Source organism: Heterodontus francisci, chromosome 7, assembly GCF_036365525.1.
Source record: "Heterodontus francisci isolate sHetFra1 chromosome 7, sHetFra1.hap1, whole genome shotgun sequence".
NCBI lineage: Eukaryota > Metazoa > Chordata > Chondrichthyes > Heterodontiformes > Heterodontidae > Heterodontus > Heterodontus francisci.
Genome location: NC_090377.1, coordinates 101,299,284 through 101,319,999, shown reverse-complemented (window position 1 = coordinate 101,319,999; position 20,716 = coordinate 101,299,284). Strand labels below are relative to the sequence as shown.

Sequence of the window (20,716 nt, the reverse complement as noted above, 5' to 3'; positions counted from 1 at the left end):
CAAGCTGCCTGGTTTAAATTTCAAACAAAGCTTGGCAGTTAACTGTCAGTCACCATGAACTGATACATTCTCCATGGCAGTGCCTCTATCAGAGTCTACTTGCCAACAAATCAGCACTCTCTCTTCTACAGTATAAATTTGTTGCTTTACCTTACATTGGTATTCTTGCGCGTTGTCTTGATGAGTGCAAGATGAAAAGCTTTGACATATTTCAGCAACATTAAGGGAGTCCTAACAATGCACTTAGAAAATCATAGTCTGATCAAACAAAGTCAACATGGTTTTACAAGAGGGAAATTGTATTTGACAAATGTTATGTTTTTTTTTACTCTGTAACCAGTACAGTAGATAAAAGGAAACCAGTAGATATAATATACTTGGATTTCCAAAAGGCATTCCATCAGGTGCTGCGCAAAAGGTTCGTACTTAAGATAAGAACTCGTGGAGTTGGCGGTAAAATAGTAGCATAGATAGAGGATTGGTTAACGGACAGAAAGCGAAGAGTAGAGATAAACCATACATTTTCAAGTCGGCAGGCTGTGACTAGTGGAGTGCCGCAAGGATCAGTGCTGGGCCCTCAGCTATCTACAATCTATATTATGACTAGGACAAAGAGACCGAGTGTAATGTTTCTAAGTTTGTTGACTATACAAAGTTAGGTAGGAATGTAAGCTGTGAGGAAGACAGAGGTTGCAAAAATATATAGACAGGTTAAGTGAGTGGGCATCAAGGTGGCAGATGGAATATATCATTGAATCTATTTAAGGCTGAAATGGACAGATTTTTGGTGACTCGGAATCAAGTGATATGGGGAGCAGGAAAGGCTCGAGAGGCTGTAAGGTTTACTCCTCCTATTTCTTGTGTTCTTAAACTTGCATACGTTACACCCGACCCCCTCATCTAAGTCATTGATATAGGTTATAAATATTTGAAGCTGAAGCTCTGATCATTTGTGGTACCCTGCTAGCTACAGCCTGCCAACCCAAAAATGATATTTATGATGTGGAAGTCTGGAGGTGTTTGTATTGGGAACCCTGCATTTGATTACTGTATTTTACATCCATGTGGGTTGTAGTTGGGCTGTCATTTCTTTTTAATTTTTCCACTCTCCTGAAGGCATTTACTTATGCTAGGATATGCATTCTCAAACAGCAGTTTTATGCTATCTCAACCAAGTGGCTATTTAACTCTGAATATCACAGCTGAATCTCATACTGTCCTTGCCTGATGTCCACGTATACATGTTTTCCAGCAGGAGTTACCAGATCAAGATCAGGAATAAGAAGCCCAGTTAACTTTTCAGTTCTGTAGTCCATAGACATAACCCCCCCCCCCCCACTACACTGCACCCTTTCCCCATCCCCACCCCCCCCCTGCCCACTGAGATATAATAACTCTGCACACATCAGGAATTAATTGTGCAGCTTTATTGATCTGGTTATCTCGGTACCTTATTGGGTGGTACTCACTGAACTACCCAAAGAAATTTAGGAAATTATTTTTGAATAGTAGGATCATTTTAAAAACAATTATCACAATATGCAGTGTTTTTGTGGACTCTTGTTAATCCTGTCAGGTTTCACCAAAACATCTTGTTCAAGAAAGTACCTCATTTTAAGATGAGCCAGACTTACAAGTTGTAGTCAACTGCTCTGCTATAAATCCTTGCTTTTGACCTTTGTTTTTAACTGTTTCTGCTCATTCTACCCTCCATAAACGTGAGGTAAATCAAAACTCTGCTGCCCTTGTCTTAACTCTCACCATGTCCCGTTCCCCTGTGTTCGCTGACCTACATTGACTGCCGGTCAAGCAAAATCTTGACTTTAAAATTCTCATCCTTGTTTCCAAATCCCTCCATGGCCTCGCCCTCCTCCCTATCTCTGCAATCTCCTGCAACCTCAGATATCTGTGCTCATCTAATTCTGGCCTCTTGAGCATCCCGATTTTAATAGTTGCACCGTTGGTGGTTGTGCCTTCAGTTGGCTAGGCCCTGAGCTCGAGAATACCCTCCCTACACCCTCTGCCTCTTTACCCCACTTTCCTCCTTGAAGCCACTTTTTAAAATCTACCTCTTTTGATCAAGCTTTTGGTCATCTAACCTAATTTTGCCTTGTGTGTCTCGGTGTCATATTTTGTTTCATAATGCTTCTGTGAAGCACCTTGGGGTGTTTTATTACATTAAAAGTGCTATATAAATATGTTATGCATGCCCCCACCTGCCAAGAATGAGGCATATTAATTTTGTCATGTGAACATTGATTTTAAACTGTTGCTGGAGCGAGGAAATGATTCGTTAAGCAGATAAGCCGTGGCTAGGAAAAACATTTACATACTAACAGACAGTGCTTGTGGGGACAAATGATCATTCCCTGACACATTCAATGCACAATGGACTTTGATCACCAGGCATTGAAGGTGAGGAAGCTCACATTCCAGAATGACTGCTAAGATGACTGAATCCACAAGCCAAAGTGGTCAAACCAGCTAGCCACATGACTAACCTGCTGGGCAACCTGAGTTTATTTTTAAATTGTAGAGGCAGTGTGAGAGAAAAAGGACTGTTTTGCTCCTGGACTGAGAAGACCTCTCCTGTCTGCCCCCACCTCCTTTTCACGGAACTCCAAATCCACTGAAGACGTGAACCTCAAGGGAGAAAAGTCTTCTAAATCAAACAAGGTTTAAGAATATTGGGCCCCAACGGAAAGCAAGATCTACCTACAGTCAAGGACTCTACAGCAAGCTCGAAAAACAGTAACCAAAACCATCTTCAGATATTGCCTCAAACTTTTCCACTCTATTTCTTCTCTTTTCTGTCTCTATCTGCATGTGTGTTTATCACGTATGTATGCTAGTGTGGGCGCGTCGTGTATCCGTAGGTGTTAACCGAATTAGAGTGTAATAAATTTCAACTTTTCTTTAAACCTGAGAAAACCTGTTGTGCTGGTTTCTTTGCCTTACAATTGGAAAGCTGTGAACAAGGATTCACCAAGGGGGAGCTAAAAACACGGTGTGTTTAAAATTAAACCCTGTTACGGTAAGACCAGGTAAAGGCTGAGGAGGAACCCTAGACCCCTTCTCACCTGGTCATAACAGTTGTCATTTATTTCGTGTTTTATTTCCTCCTTATTCTCCATTGTGATCTCTTGAAATGCAGAAAGTTTTCAGTGAAATTTGTGACTGCAGAAGAGCCATGCAGTGCATTGAGTTAGTACACTATCCTTTTACTTTTTAGGCCTGGGCTGAGCCCAAAAGCTTGTGGAAAATTGATTTTCTCTTGAGTTCCATAGTTGACACCAATGGTGTAAAATTCCTTATACTTTAGCAAAACAATCCGCATGGCTACAAAATGAGGTTTCTCTCTTTACAACAATGCTGGATTTATCCCCCTTTTAAGGTTATCAAGAGGAAGACATTTGTTCCCTATCTGAAGAGGTGCTGTAAGTGTGGCTGATCTGCTAAGTAGGAATATTCACCTTCGGGCAACTCTTGAGTTTGAGGTTCAGGTATGCCAATGTATGGGACACCTTGAATCTGATTGCATGTTATCCTGTATGCGAATGGCCACTATTGCTACTCAATGGGAGAAATATATTCTATTGCCCTGACATTCATGAACAATATTATTAACCAAGATATATAAAATGTAACTAAAGGAGGGAGATGGAGGTTTGAATTAGGGTCAAAGAGAGTATTTTAAAACGGTAGGGTTGTTCATTAAGAGCAAAATACTGTGGTTGCTGGAACTGTGCTGGAAATAGTCATCAGGTCTGGCAGGGTTGTGTTAGTTGAGTGAGGGAATTGTGATTTTTTTTTTTTGAACAGGCTTTGCAATGTGCTGGTGTGGAATGAACTCCTTAACCACTCTCCTGTAGGTTTGGTTGATGTAAGGAACATGTTATTATCACATTGCCTTGATGTACTTTAAATTGAATGCATTAAACTGTATGACTATTTCTTTGTTATATTAGTACACCTCCAGTAGGATCACTTTAAAGTCAGCTTACTCATATTTGTCATTTCTTTCATTATTAGTGTCCATTTTCTAATTTAAAATGCAGGTTTAAAAACAAGAATTAATGCATTTTCCCTCAAAATTCACCTCCCAAAAATTAATAAAGCAACTGCTAGACCCTTTGGGCCCTGGAGTTTCTCAATATTATAGTAGGCTATAAAGTAAGATCTCAAGCACCAAATGTTGACATTGAAATTTCTACCATTTGGTGGTATGTTCCTATTTGTCTTTTATAAGATGTATGAAATTGACAATTCCCATTGGGGGAACTTCACAAATTTTTAATATTTTGAAATTTTGTACTCTTGTGTAATGCAGTTTTATTCTGAGAGTGGCACTTTGTTCTGGTGCAGCAAATAACAGTAACAGCTATAGCTTAATGTTCTATTTGAAATCGACCAGCAATGTTTTACACTCCACTTTTGCCTGTGGAATTCTTTCCTCGCAGAACCTACACTTCTGGATATGGAAAGACTAACTAACTAGGATTTCTGGGGATCCTGTCGATTGTAGAAGGTTTGTATTGGCAACCACAAGGATGAACTTCTTGGAATCTTGGCCCTTATCACAGTTGTCCTTGAACTGCTGTGTCATGCTATCTATAATATCCAAAAAAAAAGTGTAATCGTGCAGCATCCTAATTGGTCTTACAATTTATACAAATGAGCTTTTTTTTTTGTCAAGGTAAAGCCCTAGTTATTTTAAGTATAAAATAACTATTCCGACGTATGTATTGTCAAAATAATGATGATCTTCACTATGTGATGAACACTTCACACCATTCAAGTACTGATTGGCCCTGTATGGGACTTAGTGATGGAAGTTACTTAACTTTTCACTTCCGTGGTGCTTATTGCACTGTAAATCTCTTGGGGCCATTCAGCACTGTTTGAATGCTACAAAGTGTTCACGTAAAGCAGCGATTTAAGATCGTTATTTTGACGGAGGCTTCTAACTGCAAACTAGAAGACTGAACTTTAGCTAGAAGACTGAACCCTTTCTAAGTTCAGTCTTCTCTTCCTTGTTAAAAAGTCTGCAGCCAATAATGTGATTTTAGTCAGTATCATGACTGTATGGCAAATGCTGTGCAGCACTTAATATAGTGTTGAGGATTGCAGTGCAATCCTCAACACTATGAGAATTGGCCAACTTTTCTGTGGCTGCAAATTCTGTTTTTATTTAAAGCACAAGTCACTTGTGGAGTCCTTGTGGTTAACCATTGAGAGAAAGAAGACAGACTTGCTTGAAGAATTCTTTGGTTGACCACTATGTAAAAAGACAAACTGGCTTTCAGAAGTGACAGTTTCACTTAATGGAAGGACGTTAGGCCTTTTTGTTGTCATTTGCAGTAGTGGGGGAATAGGGTTAGACATTGTGGTATTTGCAGCTTTTATATTGAAGTCTTTTATCAGTTTCTGCATATTGATGAGGACTTTGTATTCCGTCTCTAGCATTTTTAGAGTGGTAAATGGTGTCCTCATCAATTTCCAGTTTAAGATGGTTAGATGCAGAGTAAAGGTTCCTCGGTTTTACCTCAACAGTGCAGCTCAGCTCCACCCAAAACAGGCAATGACTATTGCACCACTTCCTATACCAAACATCCTGTGGCCCCTTTAACTGAGATTGCCAATTTATGCCAACCCACCCTACCAACTGCTGAGACGTCTCATTCATCTCACATAGGACCCTTACAGACAATGGAAGGAAGACGTTCATTATGTCTGTCTGAGTGAATTTGAACCCAGTGTCCATCATTGTACTAAAGTTTTCCTCCTAAGTCCCCTCTCAAATAGTCGCACTATTAATCTTGATGGATCAATTTATGGTATTTAAACTTTTTATTTGCTTCAGTGCATTAATGTTAAGTCCATTTTGTCCATATTGGCTGAAATTAATTTTTTTTAACCTGTGTATTTGAATATTATGTCATTAAATTATGAAAGTACATATTTGGTGTTAAGTCCACTTGGATCACCTTGTTTGAAATTATTTAATCTATAAATCAAGTTTTTTGTTTAAATTATGTAGTGTGTATTAAACAAATAATGGAAAACATGAATATAAATAAATTGGGCAGTTGGAAAGTTTATAGTAAGGGTCATCAAACCATATTACAGCTATGTTGTGTCTTGACCAGACTCAAACCAAACACATTTTCTTGGAACTTCAATACAGCCCAAAAAGGAATAGCCCTGTGATTTACCCCTCAGGTCAACATATGGATTTAACTTTTTAGGCATAAATCTGGGACTTATTAACAGTAAATGAAATGGAGTTTTGCTGGGTTCTAATCTACGTTAGCAACTTGGTTTCAGGAAACCAATGCAATTGGTTAAATGTAAAGCCTTAGAGGGCGTTGGAAGAAGTGGCATGAGAACTAAAAAAGGATCTAGATAATACTTGTAAATGGGTAGAATAGTGGCAGATGAAATAGAATAGTGGTATGACCAGGTGAGGAAGCGATCTAGGGTTCCCCTGTCAGCCTTTCCTTGGCTGTATCAAAGTTTAACTTTTTAAAACAATGTTTTTAGTTTCTCCTCAGAGTCCTTGCTCACTGGTCTCTAATTGTAATTGCAAAGAAATCAACCAGACAGGTTTCTCCTATTTAAACAAAGGTGTAAGTTTATTAACCTTAAAACACTAATTCAGTTAAAACTACTAAAGAATATGTGAAGCGACCATGCTAGCATGTATACGCGATAAACGCACATACAAGTAGAGACAGAGGAGAAAGAATTAAAGTGGAAAAGTTTGAAGTAATAGATGGAGTTTAGTTACTGGTTTTGGGTTGGATGTAAAGTCTTTGATTAAAGTTAAGTCTTGCAGTTCTTGTTGGGGCCCAGTGCATACTTTCAAACTTGTTTCGTTGGTCTTCTGTCTTGAGGTTTAAGTTACTTCCGTGGGTCCCTGGACCTTTGCGTGAGAGAGAGAGAGAGTGGTGCTCTCTTCTTGAAATTCAATTGAAGTCTCTTTCTGTGTCGGGCACAATTCAAAAAGGCTCAGGTTAGCCAGCAGGTTAGTCATGTGACTAACTCCCTGTTTGAAGCAGCCTCTCCTGCGAGGTTTGTGGATTCCTCTAAGCTTACTAGGCACACTCTGGGGCGGTGGGGGGGGGGGGGGAGGGTGGTGGAATGCTGGCTCTTACAGACAGTGTCTTTTGATCATCACTATTGACAAAACCCATCTGGCTAATTGGATCAGGGAGCACTCCCATTGTCTCCATGCAACTTTCTTTCAGAATGCAAATGTGCAGCCATGTTTTCAGCCACTGTTCTGTGGTCTTTTCAAACAAGTTATGTTCAATGTCCAGTAAGCGTTCAGAGAATGTTCCATATGACGAAATTAGTATTTTCCATTTGGCAGGTGTGGTTTCCGTCGCAATAGAAACAAATACAGGGTACTGCACATTGCTAAAAAGAGAAACATCATATATTGTGGGGAAATAACTGAAGATGAAATCAAAAAGGATCTCTGGGTGATAGTCTTGGCACTTAATGCCAAATCACTTGAGCAACTGTCCGCAATTAGTATGTTAAATTATTGCTAATTCAGTAGTTAGCCAGGTGTCATGTTAAAACAATACAATTCTCAGCTCTGATCGCACCTTGAATATTTTCAGTTTTGGTCATCAAAATATAAAAGAAACATGCAGGTCATGGAAACAGTGCAGAGAAGAGCTATGAAACTGATCGCTGGTGTCCGAGGATTGAATTTTAAGGAAAGATTGAGCATTCTTTAGCTTTGAGATAGAGAGATCATCTTCTAAAAGTATACAAAATATTAAATAGTACAGTTAAAATAAATCCAAGGGAAGCCAAGATATTAGAGCGAGAGGACTTAGATAAAATAGTTGAACAGCTAATTTAGGGTTAATTCTGGGAAGAACTTCGTTATGCACAGATTGGCCGTACTTGGAATGGGCTTTGGGCCGAGTAATGGCGGCAAAAACCTTGGATCCGTTCAAGATTTAAATGAGGAGAGATTGTAGAACTCTGCGGTACAGAAGGATCTGAGCTTCTTGGTAGGTGAACCATAAAAAATTAGTATGCAGGTACAGCAAGTGATTAGAAAGGCAAATGGAATGTTGCCGTTTATTACAAGGGGAATGGAATATAAAAGTAGGGAATAAAAGCAAAATACTGCAGATGCTGGAAATTTGAAATAAAAACAAGAAATGCTGGAACCACTCAGCAGGTCTGGCAGCATCTGTGGAAAGAGCAGCAGAGTTAACGTTTCGGGTCAGTGACCCTTTGTCGGAACTAGCAAATATTAGAAATGTCAAAGGTTATAAGCAAGTGAGCCGGGGGTGGAGCAAGAGATAACAAAGGAGAAGGTGTAGATTGGACAAGGCCACATAGCTGACTAAGAGGTCATGGAGCAAAGGCAAACAATATGTTAATGGTGTGTTGAAAGACAAAGCATTAGTACAGATAGGGTGTTAACGAACTGAAGGTTGAGCAGCAGCAAGTACAAACATGAATAAAAAAAACAGTGGGTAAGCAAACTGAACAAACTACAATGAAATGAAATAAAATAAAAAATAAGTAAAAATAGAAGTAAAATGGGGGGCCCGTCATGCTCTGAAATTATTGAACTCAATGTTCAGTCCGTTGGCTGTCGTGTGCCTAATCGGAAAATGAGATGCTGTTCCTCGAGCTTGTGTTGATCTTCACTGGAACACTGCAGCAATCCCAGGATAGAGATGTGAGCAGGGGGGAGTGTTGAAATAGCAAGCAACCGGAAGTTCAGGGCCCTGCTTGTGGACCGAGCGGAGGTGTTCCACAAAGCGGTCACCCAGTCTGCGTTTGGTCTCCCCAATGTAGAGGAGACCACATTGTGAGCAGCGAATACAGTATACTACATTGAAAGAAGTACAAGTAAATCGCTGCTTCACCTGAAAGGAGTGTTTGGGGCCTGGGATAGTGAGGAAGTAAATGGGCAGGTATTACACCACCTGCGATCGCAGGGGAAGGTGCTATGGGACGGGGGCAAGGTGGTGGGGGTAATGGAGGAGTGGACCAGGGTGTCGCGAAGGGAACGATCCCTTCGGAATGCTGACAGGGGAAGGGAGGGGAAGATGCGTTTGGTAGTGGCATCACGCTGGAAGTGGTGGAAATTGCGGAGGATGATCCTTTGGATATGAAGGCTGATGGGGTGGAAAATGAGGACAAGGGGAACCCTGTCACGGTACTGGGAGAGAGGGGAGGGGTGAGGGTAGAGGTGCGGGAAATGGGCCGGACACGGTTGAGGGCCTTGTCAACAACAGTGGGGGGGAATCCTCGGTTGAGGAAAAAGGTCATATCAGAAGCGCCATCATGGAAGGTGGCATCAACAGAGCATCTTTCATCTTTGTACTTGCTGCTCAATCTTCAGTTCGTTAACACCTAATCTGTACTAATGCTTTGTCTTTTAACACATCATTAACATATTGTTTGCCTTTGCTCCATGACATTTTGGTCAGCTATGTGGCCTTGTCCAATCTACACCTTCTCCTTTGTTATCTCTTGCCCCACCCCCGGCTCACTTGCTTATAACCTTTGACATTTCTAATATTTGCTAGTTCCGAAGAAGGGTCACTGACCCGAAACGTTAACTCTGCTTCTCGTTCCACAGATACTGCCAGACCTGCTGAGTGGTTCCAGCATTTCGTGTTTTTATTATTATAAAAGTAGGGAAGTTCTACTCCAGTTGTGGTAGGGAAGTTCTACTCCAGTTGTGGTAGGGAAGTTCTACTCCAGTTGTGGTAGGGAAGTTCTACTCCAGTTGTGTAGGGTGTTGTGTACAGTTTTGGTCTCCTTAAGGTAGGATATAATTGCTTTAGAAGCAATTCAGAGAAGATCATTATAAAGTTAGTTATTTGTAAATTATGGCTTAAAAATAAAAAAGCAGAAGATTATAATAGCACTTTGCCACTTATTGTTAAAGGATGGATTTCTGGAAGCGGTTCCAGACAATCTAAGGATATTGTTGCTTGGACAGGAATTTGACACCTTGGAGCATTTAGGTGAATGAATAGATCATTTTGTTACCTCCAGATTGTGGTGATTGGATGGTGTGGTTTCTCCCATTAGTTGGCTGGAAAGGGATTATTATGTTTGTGTTTTACTTCGACTTGGGTTTAGCTTAACTGACCACTCCTCCCATCCCCAGTGTATCTTTACCTGCCTAGGACATAAACAAAGAATAGTGAGACCCAAGGAGCCCTTGCTGCTGTACATTGGCTTACTGGAATGTACTGCGTACCACCATGTGATTTTTCTGATAGATGGATTGAATACAGACGCTATCAAACTGAGGCTCAGGATATAAATCAACATAGAACAGGTATAGAATGGTATTCAAGATAGAAGGATGATTGCTGTAAATTTTGTTATCTTTCACAAACTATATAAAAGTAATTTACCTGAACTATGTTTCAACATTCATTTTACCTTGAACATGTGGTACACTGTCATAGTCAACCTAGCCCAGTTTTTCTGCTGGTTACGGACTGTGGATTATCTTCTGAGATAAACTCAGCCAGTGGATGTATTATTCTAAATCTTTTCTGGAAATCCTCCCTAAACCTCTTCAGCTCTTTCTCCTTTGAAGTCATTCCTTAAAACCTACCAAGCTTTTGGTCACCTAGCATCTCCTTATGTGGATTAGTGTTGAATTTTGTTAATGCTCCTGTGAAGTACCTTGGAACGTTCTATGACATATAAAACCAACTTGTTTTGAAGGTCTACTTAAACAAAAGTCATTCACAAAATCAGCATTTCCCTTATTAGGTGAGTAGCCATTTGTAAGTTTTGTAGGATATTTGTCTCTGATTTAGAATGTGTTGTAATTGAATCTTAATATTTCATCTATCCAGCCATCAAAGATAAAGTAAACTCGTACAACTTAATGACTCTAACATGGATCTAAATTAGCATATTAAAACCAACTTTATTTCAGTAGGATCCAGTTGCAGACTTCCTGATAAATTTACCCTATTGATGCCAGTTCAGGTATCTGGATTCCTATTCCAGATGCAATGGTAGACACCAGATCGAACATGTTGAGGGTTTCCAGAACTATGCATGTTTCTACTTTGTCCTGAGGTGGCCAGATTGTGGTGTAAATTCACTTGATCTTGCAGAAAATATGGCTAGCCATAGCTGAATCTTCGTTCTGTGCATGTATGTACTGGAACTAGTAATAAGGAATTAGAATCTATCTGTGATTCTGTAATACAGACACACCCAGCCAGGTGTGCTATCACAACCGCAAGAATCAAGGAATGTGCCACAGAATAAGAACTCATGAGATGATGGCAGAGATCGCAGGTGCTCCAACTGTAACAAAATAGTACATAGTACAAGTGCTTGTTGATCAAAGTGTGGAGCTAGATATCAATTGGGAAGATAAATGTAATTGTAAGGCATATGTATGATTGCAGGGTGTACAGTGACAACTGAAGAATACTATGGTTCTGTGACAGTATTCCTTTGCCCGTTCTTAGTTTTTTTTTAAAAAAGGGCCTACTGAAGGATTGCACAATACTGATTGTACTGTACTGACAAGCTTATACTTAGAGGTTCACCCATGTTTATGGTCTTACTACGTCAGTTAATTAGCATTGGCTAAGTTCTGACTAGCTACTACTTGTAGTCAAGACTAAAAGCACAGGGGTGTCTATGCTCCTGTTCAGCATTCTGCTGGGGAATGATTTAAGTGATGGAAACATTATGATTAATTTAGCTAAGCAGCAGAAAGCTTTAATGATAACTTGGAGTCAGGTATAGGCTGTGAAGCCTTGTGGTCTGAAATTGCAATAATGCAATTCATATTTATAGTTGCAGAACAATCTTAAAATAATGGTTGCTTCTCAGCCACAACTGGAAACTGAACTTCATATTCCAGTCTGCAAAATTCCCTGAGCAAACAGAACTCCAAGTGACCTGAGTTACATTTCTGGCCATATGAGAAAAAGGACTTGCATTTATATAGTGCCTTTCTCAACAACATCAGAATATCCCCAAAGCCCTTACAACCAAGAAACCAATCATAAAGAGGCATGCCATGTAAATACTGCTTCGCCGTAGCAGCAGAATAATATATAAGATGCGGTTGATCACACCATCCTCCTCCAACTGGGTGGAATTTTCCTTATCTGCTTCGATTCTTATCTATCCGTTGTAGCCAGAGAATCATCTGCAACGGCTGATCTTCCTACTCCAATACCATACCTCTGCAGTCCCTCAAGAATCTATCCTTGGCCCCCTCCTATTTCTTATCTACATGCGTCCCCTTGGCGATATCATCTGAAAACAGTCAGGTTCCCCACACACATGTTGACAGCACCCAGTTCTACCTGACTCGCCATCTCTCTAAACCCTTACACAGTCTTTGATTTATCATGCTGCTTGTCTGACATCCAGACCTGAATGAGCAGAAACTTCCTGTGATAAAATATTGGGAAGACCAAAGCCATTGTCTTCAGTCCCTGTCACAAATTCCATCCTGTAGCCATTGACTCCATCGCTTTCCCTGGTCGCCGTTAGAGGGTGAAACAGACTGTTCGCAGCCTTAGCATCCTGTTTGACCCCAAGATGAGCTCCAACCACATATTCGCTTCACCAAGACTGCCTACTTCTGCCTTTTATAATATCATCCATCTCTGTCCTGCTTCAACTCATCTGGTGCTGAAACCTTCATTCATGCCATTGTTGCCTCTAAACTTGACTATTCTAATGCTGTCCTTGCTGGCCTCCTGACTTCCAACCTCCATAACCATGACCTAATCCAGAACTCTGCTGCCCGTCTCCTAACTTGCACCAAGACCTACTCAACGAACACCGATCTGATGGTTGATCTACATTGGGTCCTGGTCCAGCAGTGCCTCAATTTTAAAGTTAATGTTCTTGTTTGTTCCTCCAATTCTGGCCTCTTGTGCATCCCCGATTGTAATCACTCCACTGTTGGCGGCTGTGCCTTCAGCTGCGTGAACTGAGTTCAGGAATTTGCTCCCTAAATCTCACTGCCTCTTTACCTCTCGCAGCTCCTTTAAGAAGCCCCTGAAAACCTACCTCTTTGATCAAGTTTTATATCAGCTGTCCTAAAAATGTCTTATGCGGATTGGTGTCAAATTCTATCTGATAAAGCTCTTATGAAGCACTTTGTGATGTTTTACTATGTTCTCTTTTTGGCCTCCTTATCTCGAGAGACGATGGGTAAGCGCCTGGAGGTGGTCAGTGGTGTGTGGAGCAGCGCCTGGAGTGGCTATAAAGGCCAATTCTAGAGTGACAGGCTTTTCCACAGGTGCTGCAGAAAAATTTGTTTGTCGGGGCTGTTACACAGTTGGCTCTTCCCTTGCGCTTCTGTCTTTTTTTCCTGCCAACTGCTAAGTCTCTTTGACTCGCCACACTTTAGCCCCGCCTTTATGGCTGCCCGCCAGTTCTGGCGATCGCTGACAACTGACTCCCACGACTTGTGATCAATGTCACAGGACTTCATGTCGCGTTTGCAGACGTCTTTAAAGCGGAGACATGGACGGCCGGTGGGTCTGATACCAGTGGCGAGCTCGCTGTACAATGTGTCTTTGGGGATGTTATAAAAGCGTGTTATAAATACAAGTTGTTGTGATGAATTCACCCAAATTCCCCCCAAAGAATATCGGTTAAATTCAATTTTCTAGTGTTCAAATGGCAGCTGGCCCTTAGTGGGGGATAATATGTGGCATTGGTTTGGGGGAATCGCTTAAAGGCAATTTAAAAAAAAAAAGTGTTTTCTACTGTACATTTCAGGGTTAAAAATTATATTAATATACATGAAATAAAAAGGTCTACTTGATCAGTGCTGGAAGTGGTTGAAACCCCAGCTGGATTGCTGTGTCAACAGAATCCACTCGTGATTAGTTTGTGTGTGTTTTAAATTGGCTTGTTTCAATTTCCCCATGAAAAGCTAAAGGCAAGCAGTTTTATGGAACTAGGACTGCAAACTTGCAGTGAGACGTAGCTGCGGTATATAGGCCCTTTAATTGTGTATAGTAAGCAATATATGTGTAAGCATTTAATATTGCTGGCACTCCTTTTAAATACAAAATTATAATCTGATTTGTTTCCAGGAAGCCAGAAGCTATATTACAGATTGCTAAGTATCAAAAACGTTGCTAGCCAAGTCCCTGATTGCCTGATGGAGATATCACATTCTGAGAAAGGGATGCATACAGCACACACTAATTGATTTGAACTGAGCATTGCTGTTCAGAATTAAAAACAAGAAATGCTGGAACCTCTCAGCAGGTCTGGCAGCATCTGTGGAAAGAGAAGCAGAGTTAACGTTTCGGGTCAGTGACCCTTCTTCGGAACTGACAAATATTAAAAATGTCACAGGTTATAAGCAAGTGAGGTGGGAGTGGGGCAAGAGATAACAAAGGAGAAGGTGTAGATTGGGCAAGGCCACATAGCTGACCAAAAGGTCATGGAGCAACGGCAAACAATATGTTAATGGTGTGTTGAAAGGCAAAGCATTAGTACAGAAAAGGTGTTAATGGACTGAATATTGAACAGCAGCAAGTACAAACATGAAAAAAAAAGTGGGTAAGCAAACTGAACAAACTAAGATGAAATGAAATAAATTCAAAAAAAAAGGGTTGTAAAAAATGTAAAAAAGAAAAAACAACTAAAAATGAAAGTAAATGGGGTGCTGTCATGCTCTGAAATGATTGAACTCAATGTTCAGTCCGGCAGGCTGTAGTGTGCCTAATCGGTAGATGAGATGCTGTTCCTCGAGCTTGCGTTGATGTTCACTGGTACACTGCAGCAATCCCAGGATAGAGATGAGAGCAGAGGGTGTGTTGAAATGGCATGCATCCGGAAGCTTAGGGTCCTGCTTGCGGACTGAGAGGAGGTGTTCCGCAAAGCGGTCACCCAGTCTGCGCTTGGCCTCCCCAATGTAGAGGAGACAACATTGCGAGCAGCGAATACAGTATACTACATTGAAAGAAGTACAAGTAAATCGCTGCTTCACCTGAAAGGAGTGTTTGGGGCCTGGGATAGTGAGGAGAGAGGAGGTAAATGGGCAGGTATTACACCTCCTGCGATTGCAGGGGAAGGTGCCATGGGACGGGGAGGATGTGGTGGGGGGGGCTAATGGAGGAGTGGACCAGGGTGACGCAGATGTTTAGTTTTTAGTTAGTTTTAGTTTTAGAGATACAGCACTGAAACAGGCCCTTCGGCCCACCGAGTCTGTGCCGACCATCAACTACCCATTTGTTACTAATCCTACGCTAATTCCATATTCCTACCACATCCCCACCTTCCCTATATTTCCCTACCACCTACCTATACTAGGGGCAATTTATAATGGCCAATTAACCTATTAACCAGCAAGTCTTTGGCATGTGGGAGGAAACCGGAGCACCCGGAGGAAACCCACGCAGGCACAGGGAGAACTTGCAAACTCCACACAGGCAGTACCCAGAATTGAACCCGGGTCGCTGGAGCTGTGAGGCTGCGGTGCTAACCACTGTGCCACTGTGTTGAAGTAATCTATATAAATCATGTGAAATGTAAACAGAACAGTTTACAGCATATGTAGAATGCTGATGGTTCAAAATGTCGTGAACAAATTTGGAAAAAAGTAGTTCAGTTCAGGAACCCGTGTCACCATGGCTGATTCATATTGAATTTTTTTTTAACTCGGCCACATGAATATGAGTAGTGGATTTTTGTGGGTAATATAGTAAAACGAGAAACTATTTCAATCCAACATTGTACCATTTTTGTTCATAGATGATATCATGATGAGAATGGTTGTGTGATAATTAGATCAGTTTTCTGTTCTGAATTACAAGTAAACTCTAAGCCAAATTTCACCAATTGGAGGGATTGTTTTACTTTATTATTGTTGGTTCATTGAATTTGCTATGTGGTCAAGGTCATATTTCTTATGCATCCTGGGAAGGTGAGGGTGGTGGGCTGTCACCTTGAACTGCTGCAGTACTTCTAGGATGTTATTCGAGAATTCTAGAGTTTTGATCCAATGACTATATATGTCCAATTCAGATGGACTGAGGGGAATTTTGAGTTTATGTTGTTCCCATGATGTTGCTGCATTTGACCTTTCTTAGTGGTAAAACTGGTAGGTTCTTTTGAAATAAGCTTGGTGGGTTCCTGCAGTGTATCCTATAGATCAGGTGCATCAAACTCTATATGGTGGGTCTGATCGGATATTCTGATACTTGGCCCCACTCATCAAAAGCTATTAGAACTGATCCCACATGAGAAAATGCACCCTTAATAATTACTTGCATTAGTCTTATTCACTTTGAACAACATATGGCTTTTTTTCCTAAATGAAAATATTTATGTATGGAACCAAAAAACGAACTGACTTGGGGTTTGCAATTTTTGTTCTAGTCTTCTTTCTTCTTTTGGGCCTCCTTATCTCGAGAGACAATGGATTTTTACATTTTTGTTCTAGTAAAGCATGTAATACTCCTATAAGCAGAAGTCAAATACAAGCAACTTAGTAACTTGAAGGCAGAACAATTAACAGCATGTGCAGAACACTGCTAGTTCAAAATGTCGTGAATAAATTGGGGGGAAAAAAAAGTTCAGTTCAGGAACCTGTCACCATGGCTGGCCGTGGTTCTATCTGTTCTTGTTTGCTATGTGGTTTGTATGTTCCTTTTTTCTCCCTCTAAGGTTTTGATTAAAGTCCCTTTGTGCCAGCATACTGAATACTTGTCAAACTTTAAGAGGAAGTTGTGAAATGCCAAACTCTGCATTTTTTGCAAAAGAACTAGTTAAGTCAGTGTTGACGTTGGACTTGTTGGACACAAGTGGAAATGTGTGAAATAATTAGCTCACTGCACATTGGCGATTCTTTGTTGCAATTGTCAAATTCCTTAATTTTGGGGAGTTTTTTTTTCTCTGTTCACCAGAGCTTTAGCTGAGATGATGGATAAGTGATCCTGGTCATCTTCATAGCCTTTACCAATGTTGCCCTATAGCCACCCAAAGTGTTGGAAGTGCTTTTTCTCCTCTTTATCCCTTATGCCATTCAGGCACTTTGCTTTCTCTTGTTGCGGATCGTAATGACGCAGATGAGATTGGTGTCTGGGAAACTCAAATGAGTTGGCAGGTGAGGTTTAGATTTAAATCAGGCCCTTCTCATCAGTGCTCAAGTGCAGTCTAACCATTAGTAAACCATTGACTTGGACAAAAATCAAACACCACAGTGGGGGGGAAAAAAACCATGCCTTGACAGTGAAACTTATCATTGCCTGGTTTAAGGTCCAAATTCCATTTGATAGGCTCAGTGGAATATGTATGTTCAAGAACTGGTGTCTAAATGTAAAATTCCTTTTACGTTTACAGGATATTCATTGTGATTGGATAGCCTGTTTACAGTGCTAATACCAAAACTGGAGTTGCACAGAATGTAGCCACGCTAATTTGTACGAGTAATGTTTCGAAACAAAAGTCCTCCATATAGCCTATGCTGGATCCATCCTGGAAGTGTTTGCTCCTGATAACTGCTAAAAATGGAAAATTAATTTGATTCCCTGCCATGGAGTGTAGTGTGAAGGGTTGGTGGGAAATCCAAAAAGTAAATGTATACCAGTTGGAGATAATTCACTGCAATCTATCTGGTTTTGAGGATCATATGTACGCGTCTGACTTTGGCAACTAATCAACTATCTGTGCAAAAGTAACTCAGGACAGCATAGTGTAAATATTAGCTTACATGTTTGTTATTCATTCTCAACATCAGTTTGTACTGGATACATTAAAGTTGAATAAGTCCACCGTACATTTTTGGTTCAAATCCATTTAATAAGTAGCACAGACAGAAATCATGGCTGTTTTCTTGTGTAACTTCTTTTGTTTTTGAGATGTTTGTAGATTGTTTTATAAACTAAATTAAGTTGTGATTAAAAGTTTTTTTTGAAATTTATATAGCAATTATACTTGGGTTCAGTTATGATATTGTACTCATTTTCTGTTAAACTGAATGAAAGTTACAGATATCTTTGCAACATCCTTAAACACGGGTGAGGTCCCGGAGGACTGGAGAATTGCTAATATTGTCCCCTTGTTTAAGAAGGGTAGCAGGGATAATCCAGGTAATTATAGACCAGTGAGCCTGACGTCAGTGGTAGGGAAGCTGCTGGAGAAGATACTGAGGGGTAGGATCTATTCCCATTTGGAAGAAAATGGGCTTATCAGTGATAGGCAACATGGTTTTGTGCAGGGAAGGTCATGTCTTACCAACTTAATAGAATTCTTTGAGGAAGTGACAAAGTTGATTGATGAGGGAAGGGCTGTAGATGTCGTATACATGGACTTCAGTAAGGCGTTTGATAAGGTTCCCCATGGTAGGCTGATGGAGAAAGTGAAGGCGCATGTCCAAGGTGTACTAGCTAGATGGATAAAGAACTGGCTGGGCAACAGGAGACAGAGAGTAGCAGTGGAAGGGAGTTTCTCAAAATGGAAACGTGTGACCAGTGGTGTTCCACAGGGATCCGTGCTGGGACCACTGTTTGTGATATACATAAATGATTTGGAGGAAAGTATAGGTGGTCTGATTAGCAAGTTTGCAGACGACACTAAGATTGGTGGAGTAGCAGATAGTGAAGGGGACTGTCAGAGAATACAGCAGAATATAGATAGATTGGAGAGTTGGGCAGAGAAATGGCAGATGGAGTTCAATCAGGGCAAATGCGAGGTGATGCATTTTGGAAGATCCAGTTCAAGAGTGAACTATACAGTAAATGGAAAAGTCCTGGGGAAAATTGATGTACAGAGAGATTTGGGTGTTCTGGTCCATTGTTCCCTGAAGGTGGCAACGCAGGACAATAGAGTGGTCAAGAAGGCATACGGCATGCTTTCCTTCATCGGACGGGGTATTGAGTACAAGAGTTGGCAGGTCATGTTACAGTTGTATAGGACTTTGGTTCGGCCACATTTGGAATACTGCGTGCAGTTCTGGTTGTCACATTACCAAAAGGATGTGGATGCTTTGGAGAGGGTGCAGAGGAGGTTCACCAGGATGTTGCCTGGTATGGAGGGCGCTAGCTATGAAGAGAGGTTGAGTAGATTAGGATTATTTTCATTAGAAAGACGGAGGTTGAGGGGGGACCTGATTGAGGCGTACAAAATCATGAGAGGTATAGACAGGGTGGATAGCAAGAAGCTTTTTCCCAGAGTGGGGGATTCAATTGCAAGGGGACACGAGTTCAAAGTGAAAGGGGTAAAGTTCAGGGGGGATATGCGTGGAAAGTTCTTTACGCAGAGGGTGGTGGGTGCATGGAACGCATTGCCAGCGGAGGTGGTAGACGCGGGCACGATAGCGTCTTTTAAGATGTATCTAGACAGATACATGAATGGGCAGGAAGTAAAGAGATACAGACCCTTAGAAAATAGGCGACAGGTTTAGATAGAGGATTTGGAGCGGCGTAGGCTTGGAGGGCCGAAGGGCCTGTTCCTGTGCTGTAATTTTCTTTGTTCTTTACTCATTGAAGACTTGTGTGATCCTGTGGATAGGGTGAATTGACGTGTGAGGTGACTTCAGTTTAAGGGAAAATAAAAGTTTTCCTGCAAACCTATTATGTAATGATGAAAACATAGTGTGTTTTGCTAGTTTAAAGGAAGAAAGAGTGTGTACATGGTAGGCTTAATTTACATTGCAGCTGTAACTTCTGAGCAATACAAATTCATTTCACACCAGTGCTAAGAAGTTACAATATAAATCCAAAGTCAGGGCCTAACTTGGTTTCCAGTACAACTTTAACGTCAATGTGTTGTAAAAGTGCTTGGCAATGATGTTACTATTGTAGTGTAATTACAACCTTGAGAAGGGGCATTTCAGTAATGTATTGTATTCTGGGTGAACATTACCTATATATCTCCAGCACTGTAAAGTGGGCTTCAAAAAAATCTATTTGCTGTAGTGCTTGAATCTTATCTTGTGCCTTTGTTTTTACAGTTCTGAAGTGATCACTGAACAGCAGCATCGTAGCGATCACTTGTTCCATGATTGTGCAATTGAAATATAATTGAAGCTGGGAACACTGAATTTACAAGCATAAGGGATCATGGCAAGCAGAGGAGCTTCTAGACCAAATGGTCTAGGCCAGACTAAGATCTGTCAATTCAAGCTGGTTCTACTAGGAGATATGGCAGTGGGGAAATCGAGTCTAGTCCTGCGTTTTGTCAAAGGCCAGTTTGATGAATTCCAAGAGACAACAATTGGTGGTAATTATTCTTTTAAACTATGTAGTATTTGAGGTAAGTTAGTTACATCTATCTAAGATGTACCTTGACCTTTGCAAAGCTTGTTGTTGGATTCTGACCAGATCTGGGGGTACCAGGTATTAAAATCTCCAACTGCGCTTCCTCATAGTGTGATTTAAGAGTGACAAGTGCCACATTCATGGAGTAGTGCAGAAGCACAGTCTTTATAACCTTTTAGGTCAAAGTGGCAATGTTTTTGGTACAGATTTGCCAATATTTATATAGAACAAAGAACAGTACAGCACAGGAACAGGCCATTCGACCCTCCAAGCCTGCGCCGATCATGATGCCTGCCTAAACTAAAACCTTCTGCACTTACGGGGTCCGTATCCCTCTATTCCCATCCTATTCATGTATTTGTCCAGATGCCTCTTAAACGTCGCTATCGTACCTGCTTCCACCACCTCTCCCGGCAGCAAGTTCCAGGCACTCACCG

The 20,716-nt window shown here is 40.9% G+C and overlaps 1 protein-coding gene across 2 annotated transcripts in view; it reads left to right on the top strand.

Moving 5' to 3' along the window:
- Nucleotides 1–20,716, top strand: part of rab5b (RAB5B, member RAS oncogene family) — an 82,782-nt gene that overhangs the window by 29,562 nt on the left and 32,504 nt on the right. For both annotated transcript variants that reach the window (XM_068035742.1, XM_068035743.1), the window contains exon 2: nt 19,973–20,241. In XM_068035742.1, the coding sequence (XP_067891843.1) occupies nt 20,082–20,241 (160 nt within the window). In that variant the 5' untranslated portion in view covers nt 19,973–20,081. The remainder of the gene's footprint in view (nt 1–19,972; nt 20,242–20,716) is intronic.